The 7,900-nt window shown below is 43.1% G+C and overlaps 1 protein-coding gene across 23 annotated transcripts in view; it reads left to right on the top strand.

Annotated features, from left to right (window-relative positions):
- The window catches only part of MTMR12 (myotubularin related protein 12), an 85,629-nt gene that overhangs the window by 35,815 nt on the left and 41,914 nt on the right, over nucleotides 1–7,900 (top strand). For all 23 annotated transcript variants that reach the window (XM_019013583.4, XM_004058991.5, XM_055367607.2 and 20 more), the window contains exons 2-5: nucleotides 459–519; nucleotides 3,082–3,224; nucleotides 5,286–5,358; nucleotides 6,242–6,372. In XM_019013583.4, the coding sequence (XP_018869128.1) occupies nucleotides 459–519; nucleotides 3,082–3,224; nucleotides 5,286–5,358; nucleotides 6,242–6,372 (408 nt within the window). The remainder of the gene's footprint in view (nucleotides 1–458; nucleotides 520–3,081; nucleotides 3,225–5,285; nucleotides 5,359–6,241; nucleotides 6,373–7,900) is intronic.

The following is a 7,900-nucleotide window of genomic DNA, read 5'->3' as shown; positions in this document are numbered from 1 at the left end:
ACTTCCTGTTTTTAAAAAGTATCTAGCTTGAGCCAGGCACGGTGGCTCACGCCTGTAATTCCAGCACTTTGGGAGGCTGACGCGGGCGGATCACAAGGTCAAGAGATCAAGACTATCCTGACCAACAAGGTGAAACCCCATCTCTACTAAAAATACAAACAATTAGCTGGGCGTGGTGGCACACGCCTGTAGTCCCAGCTACTCGGGAGGCTCAGACAGGAGAATCACTTGAACCTGGGAGGCAGAGGTTGCAGTGAGCTGAGATCGTGCCACTGCACTCCACCCTGGCGACAGAGTGAGACTCCGTCTCAAAAAAAAAAAAAAAAAGTAGCTTGTAACATAAACGAAAAGCTCCTGAGGGTATGTGATATTTTAGTGTGTATTCTGAAAGCATGGCTTAATGTTATTCATTTTAAACCCTTAAACAAAGAAAAATATCCTTTGCTCTTCTCTTTTAGGAAATTCACACAAACGAAAAGGAAGTAACAGAGAAGGAAGTAACTCTTCACTTGTTGCCAGGTAACTGTCATGTTAGCATAGTAACTCCTATGCAAGGCAAAGCCAATGATAAATTACATCATCCCTAGCCTTGCTATATTTAAACTCCTTTGTTTTCATCCTCTCACATATAACAGTAATGAATTGAAAAAACATATCAAGGTTTTTAGTTCAATAACTACACACCTGGGTCTGAGTATTACAACATCTGCAAAGAATTTTTCTTGTTTCCTCTTCCCCCAAACTGATGAAAATAAACCTGGAATATTCTCACTGCTTTCACAAGCAAATGAGGACTTTTTCAGGCCATTCTAATGGCCTCTTCAAGTATGCTGATCCCCAATCTGTAGGGAATTGAGGAAAACAATTCAACTGCTATGGCCTCCCAAGGCAACCATTGGTGGGTGGCTTTACCTCTTGGTCCATACCCACTTGTGCATGTGAGCACGTGTACTGGGGATGCTGGGGTTTACCAGCCCTGGGGCTGCCAGCACTTCGCCCTGCAGTCATTGCGAAGGAGCCTGGATTGGTTAAATATTTTTAAGATAGAGGACAGTGACTTTAGCTTAAGTTAAGTTTTAATCATTTCCATGTTCAGGAATAGAAACTACTTGGTGGTGTATCCTCTCCATATATGGGATATTCTGTGATCCATGTATTTAATTCTTTTTCTACTTTCTTTTTCTTAATTCAAAATAGCTTTTTAAAAATAAGTTCTTTAAGGTACATTCCCCCAAAACAATACAGGCTTTATTCTGCTGCTTTTTATTTTATTCCAGTTTATTGAGGGGATATAAATCTGTGCAAGTTTCTGACTGATCCACGTTATTTGGTAAAAGAATTCTATAACTTTTTTTGATGTTTTTAAATGTCAAAGGCTTTTTTTCTATAGTGATGACTTAAATCTTATCTCCTCTTGTTTTTCTCTTCTTGGTGTTATAGATTCAGAAATTTTATTTTTAGCTTAGCATTATGCATATTCTCACCCCTCCTGAATTACTTCACAGTCTCATCTAGGTGTAGGTGTGCAGCGGTGAGTTCACAGTTAACTTCTCTGAGCCTAGTTTCACAAACTAGACAAAGATCATTTCTAGCTCCCAACTCTTGTGCTTCTAGACTCTGTGATCTGGTATAAACCAGCTGATTATGGCACAGCATGCCATGTTTGCAGAGGGCCTCACCAGGAATGTTGTATTAGCTAGTGCATGCTAGTTTCTGGTCGCTAGTACATGAGCATGGGACGGGGCTGGCCTGGTCTTGGGGAGAGCCTCACCATTAAAAGTATTTCACCATTAAAAGTATTGGGATGTGAAAGCACAGGAAGCCTTGCTTACATGTCTTCCCCCATGGACTTGGCAGAGACACTTTTTCTGGGACTATTTTAAACCCTAATGAGGCCCTGTCTTCATTATTTCCTTCAAACTGTGATCTCTCGAGAGGCTGACCTACTGACTGAGCCATCTTCCGGTATTTCCTTAGTGTTTCAGCCAGAGGTAATTAACCCCTTGAAAGATGAGAGAACAGCACCATAATATTTGTCCCTTCTGAGTGTCTGAAACTGTTCGTTTTCATATTGAAGGTAGACTAAATAAATTTTGAGCCAAAAAGTAAATTTAAAGACCTTGAAGGAGCTATCAAGTGGGAGGTTCCAAGGAGAAGATGGTTATCTGTTGCATGAGAAGAAAAATCCTTTGGGTTTTTTTTGTTGTTGCTGTAAAACATTTATACTTAGTTTTTCATTTCCCCCATAGTCTTCTCTTTTGCCTGCCCCCGTGAGCTCCTCTGCTTCCAGGTGGCAGAGAATACTGACCTATTCCCTAATCCTCATCTTTTTGACTGCAAGGAGGGATACTTTCTGTCTCCAGGGGCTGCAGCTTCTCACGTCGGCTGGGTGCTGCAGATGGAGGAGGAGAGGTGATGCATTGAAAGGAAATACGCTTAACTAAGAAAGAGAGGAAACACGTTTTTTCCCCACAAACCTCTGACCTCTGTTTTCCTCCCAGCGTGGAGCCAGAACGAGGGTGGTCATGCTGTGGAAGGCGGCAGCACCTCCTGGATCTATGGAAGCTGCCTGGAAGTCCCATGGCCAGGGAGGCACTGTCACTCTCTCTCAGCACTTCCAGTATTAGAAGCTGCCCCCTCTCACAGGAAAGTGGGCTTGGGATCTGCGGTTTTTTAGGGCAGACTGGGGCAAGCCCATCTGTGTTCACTTAGGGTATTGCTTCTGTGGAACATCTGCTTGGGTCAAAGTAATGAAAACACTAAGATTTCTGCGTGAAAGTGCAGCTCAGGTCATTAGTACCTATTTGGAAATTTCCATTATTCCCAGTGAGAAGATAGAGAAATGTCCTGCACAGAGGTGTATCTGAGCCATTTCAATTTCACTTCTTGGTGGTTTCCACTCTGCCTCATCTTCTCTCTTATGTTTTTGCAGCTCCTGCCATGCTGAAAAGTGTAAAGTTCTAAAGCCCCGTGTTGTATTGTACGTTTGTCCTTATGTAAATAGGGCTGGAAAGCCTTTAGTGTTTTCATATCGTATGTTCCCTGAGAACTCTAAGGAGGACCTGTTTTGGTTTCTACCAGGTGAACAGCTGCTTTGTGAAGCCAGCACAGTACTGAAGTATGTCCAGGAAGATTCCTGTCAGCATGGGGTCTATGGGAGGCTTGTCTGCACAGACTTCAAGATTGCCTTCTTGGGTGATGATGAATCTGCATTGGATAATGATGTATGTATGGGCTGCATTTGGCAGAGTTTGTGGGCAACAGTGTAGTTGTGGTTCCGTTGTCTTTTTTTCCCAGCTTCTCACTCACTCTACCCCCTAACACACCTAAACACAAAGGACAGAAATCCTGCATGTATGAACTGCATTTGGTGAAGTTTGGGGGGAATAGCACAGTTGTAGCTCTGTTGTCTTTTTTCCCCCAGCTACTCAGTTACTCCACTTCCCATCATCCCCACCCTCCCCACCACCCCACATAAATACACACAAAGGACGGAGTCCTTCTCATCACTGGCCTGCTCTCTGTCGTTCAGGGTCTCCTTTCCGTGGCAGGACCGTTAAGAAATTTCTCACCCGTGCCTCATGTCGTACTGGCTTGCTTTTGACCTCATGTGTCAACTTTTAATTTTCTTCTGTATTTCAGTGCAATATATATCACTCACTGGAATAACATCTTCCAAATATACTAGTTCTCCACGTTTTCTCTATACTAAGCTCTTCCATAAACCCAGGAACTGAGTTCAGTAATGAAACCGATGGTGAATGTAGCCTTTGAATTTGGATTCACTCTGTTTTTGTTTTGATTTTTATTTTTAATTGTTTTTGAGACAGAGTCTCACTCTGTCATTCAGGTTGGAGTGCCGTGGCGTAGTCATGGCTCCAATAATCCTCCCACCTCAGCCTCCTGAGTAGCTAGGACCATAGGTGTGTGACATTCACGCCTGGCTAATTTTGTTGTTTTTGGTAGAGGCAGGGTTTTGCCATGTTGCCCATGCTGGTCTCGAAGTTCTGAGCTCAAGAAATCCACCCGCTTTGGCCTCTCAAAGTGCTGGGATTACAGGCATGAGCCGCCTCACCCGGCTCACCTTATGTTTAATCTGAACCTAGTAGCAGATTTGTTTGTTCCTATTCGTGAAGAATGAGCAATCAGGTAAGGAGAGAACTGCCCATACCACTAGGAGAGCACCATATGTTAGTGGAAACCCAACCAAGGCACATCCTGGCCCCAATGTGCCAACTGTCCCAGATCACCGTTGTTTTTTAAAGAGCAGCACCAGTACTGCCTCTTCCATCTGGCCTTGGGCTTGGTTCATAGTCCTGTACAAAGAGAGCATTCACCAGAAACTTGAATCTCTTGTTCTTCCTGAAGCTGACTTCAGGTAGCTCTGTCAATCCCCTATTCACATTTGTGTGGAGAAATGTTAACCTGTACATAACTTCCCCACACTTCTCAAAGTGATTGTGTGTGGCATGGTGGGTTTGCCTAGGAGGGGCCCAGAAATGACATGTTCTGGACCAGGCGCGGTGGCTCTTACCTGTAATCTCAGCACTTTGGGAGGCTGAGGCAGGTGGATTGCTTGAGCTCAGGAGTTCAAAACCAGCCTGGGCAACATGCGGAAATCATGTCTCTAAAAAAACACAAAAATTAGCTAGGAGTGGTGGAGTGTGCCTGTAGTCCCAGCTACTCAGGAGGCTGAGGTGCAGAGTTAGCTTGAGCCTGAGAGGTGGAGGTTGCAGTGAGCCAAGATTGCCCCACTGCACTCCAGCCTAGCCTGAGTGACAGAACTAAACCCTGTCTCAGAATGAATCTCAGGAGCTTTTCTCACACACTTCATCGTCCCTTTTTTAGGAATGTCGCTGCATTTCCCCATTTATTTTTATTTATTTATTTATTTATTTTTGAGACAGAGTCTCGTTCTGTCACCCAGGCTGGAGTGCAGTGGTGTGATCTCGGCTGGCTGCAAGCTCCACCTCCTGGTTTCACGCCATTCTCCTGCCTCAGCCTCCCGAGTAGCTGGGACTACAGGCGCCCACCACCACGCCTGGCTAATTTTTTGTATTTTTAGTAGAGATGGGGTTTCACCGTGTTAGGCAAGATGGTCTCGATCTCCTGACCTCGTGATCCACCCGCGTCGGCCACCCAAAGTGCTGGGATTACAGGCGTGAGCCACTGCACCCGGCCCCCCATTTTTCTTAATATCCAAGTAGAGAATGGTGATTTACTCTGCCTATAAATGTCTAACAGTGTGCAGAGGAGTCACAGTTGTTTCCTTTTGAATCTTCTAGGAAACTCAATTTAAGAATAAGGTTATAGGAGAAAATGACATTACACTCCACTGTGTTGATCAGATTTATGGAGGTAAGTATCTGTTTTTCCCTAGGGTGTTGGCAACCTTTGAGAGTATAGGTGATAATGATAATAATATTTTTATGACCATTTATAATTTTTAAAAATTTTTTCACATATATCACCTTGTTTAAATCTGTTTTATAGATGCTAAAATTGAGATGTAAAGTGGTTTATATAAGGTCACTTAGCTAGAGGAGTTTGGACTTGAACTTGGAACCTGTTCTTTTTAATACTTCACACGACACCATTATATGCTAGATGTTGATCAGACTTTTTGATATCAGAGTTAGCTGTGTAGGTTTTACTTTATAGGCTGCTCTGATAAAAAGGTCTGTTGTATTGCATTAAGATGTCTTTTCTGCTGACTAAACAAGCCTCTCCTGCCAAGCCTCTCTCTGTTCCACTTCTCTATTTTTGTATTCGGGGCATCTTCAGAAATCATTCAGTGATCATTTATGATGTTCTCCAGACTACTAGGTGCTGAGTGGGTCCACATTCTGGGACAGTAGGGGGTCTCAGGAGGGGTCCTAGCTGTAAACCCAGGAGTTGACTGTCATGAAAGCATGTCTCTAGTCATTTCCCTTTCATCTTTTATAAGCTCAGCTTTCAGAGTGGGTTTTCTTTGGGCCACTGGAATCAGTTCTGCCAACAGTGGCCAGTCTGTTCTTGTGCTTACTCCAGAGGAGTGAAGCACGCTGACTGCTCTCAGAGAGCCAGGACCCCTGCTGGAAGAGACTGGGCTTCCTTTGGCAGTCACTTAAAAGTCAGGCAGCACCTTTCCTCTCATTCTTGGGAAGTATCCCTAGAAGTTGATCATCTACTTCATTTCTTTAGCATTCACTTATTGCTGTGTAACATAATTTCCCTTCCTGATTTCATTGCTGATCTGTAGTGTTTGATGAGAAAAAGAAAACTCTCTTTGGACAACTGAAGAAATACCCTGAGAAGCTCATCATCCACTGCAAAGACCTTCGAGTGTTCCAGTTTTGTCTGAGGTACACAAAGGAAGAGGAAGTCAAAAGGGTAACTAGTTGCATGTGTTTTTAGGTTTTATTTCCCATCAGGTTTTCCCCACTAGCTCTAGTTTTTGCTTACGTTGCATGAAGGTTGAGGGGAGGCTTTCACTCTGTGAACTTGAAATTGGTTGTAATCCCATATTCTTTGATTAGAATGTGAAAAGTAATTTGATAAAGCATGCCTGTGTGTCATCTTGGCACATGCTACCTTTAATACTTCAATTCATAATGTTTTTATTCCTGGAGCCACTAAATGGTGGGAGGTGGTAAACCAGGTCAGGAGGCGGTAGGGGAAAATGAAGAAAGGATGAGACAGCTAAAAGTTTATCCCTATTCTCCCACCTCTGACAGTCTTTCCAAAAGACAGTAGTGTTGGAGAATTCCAACTTCTATGAGTAAATGAGTTTACCTCTGGGAGGTAGTAGTTGTGCATGGAAAGGAGGAAGTATACAGGTCAGATGAGCAAAGCCAAATAATCAGACATGCTTTTAGAGACTAAGTAAACGTAATCTCCTGGTCGCCACAGCAAGTTGAGATATGCAACTAGGTGAACTCAGAAAGTGGTTGTATCAATTTGATGTTTGTTGTAATTTCCAAGATTTTTTTTTTTTTTGAGACCGAGTCTCACTCTGTCACCCCGGCTGAAGTCCAGTGGTATCCAAGATTTCTCTTACTAAGATATTGATCTCAGACTTTTCCCTCTGATGGTATAAATACATCAGGGGAAACCTATCAGGAGGCCTGTTCATGTATACTGTCTTGGCTGCAGTGAGTTTGCACACTTAGTGGTAACTCCTTAATTTCCTTTAAGTAGTGTGGTAGTTCAGTTAGAATAATAAACATAACTGATATCTATTCTGAGCAACAAAAGAGTATAGATATAGAAAATTTCCTGAGAAGGCAGAAACTTCAATTTGAACAATGGTTTTAGTCACTTAACCAAATATACTTTAGTTTCACACAAAACAGAAAGCATGATAGATTGATTTCTTTCCCTTATCTTCCATAAGAAGATCCTAAAGGCCTCAACAATGGATGAGAACAGCTGTGTCTTGGTTATCATCCAATATCAGCTGTAAGTCTTTGACATGTCAGAGTTTTGGAGTATCTGACTTAATGTGGCACTTAACGTTTTTTAGCACTTTGTTTTTGAGAAATTAGACTGTGTTTTAAAATTTTCCCTAGAAATTCAGAGTTCTTAGAAAACCTGACACACTGGGCTGGGCACGGTGGCCAATGCCTGCAATCTCAGCACTTTGGGAGGCCGAGGTGGGTGGATCACCTGAGGTCAGGAGTTCGAGACCAGCCTGACCAACATGGCGAAACCCTATCTCTACTAAAAATACAAAAAACTAGCCGGGCGTGGTGGCGCATGCCTATAATCGCAGCTACTCAGGAGGCTGAGGTAGGAGAATCACTTAAACCCAGGAGGTGGAGGTTGCAATGAGCAACAAGAGTGAAACTCTGTCTCAATAACAATAATAATAATAATAATAGGCTGGGCAGGATGGTTCATGCCTGTAATTCCAGCACTT

The sequence above is a fragment of the Gorilla gorilla genome, chromosome 19, assembly GCF_029281585.2.
Source record: "Gorilla gorilla gorilla isolate KB3781 chromosome 19, NHGRI_mGorGor1-v2.1_pri, whole genome shotgun sequence".
Taxonomy (NCBI): Eukaryota; Metazoa; Chordata; class Mammalia; order Primates; family Hominidae; genus Gorilla; species Gorilla gorilla.
Note: the sequence above shows the minus strand (reverse complement) of the source record. Positions and strands in the feature narration are given on the sequence as shown.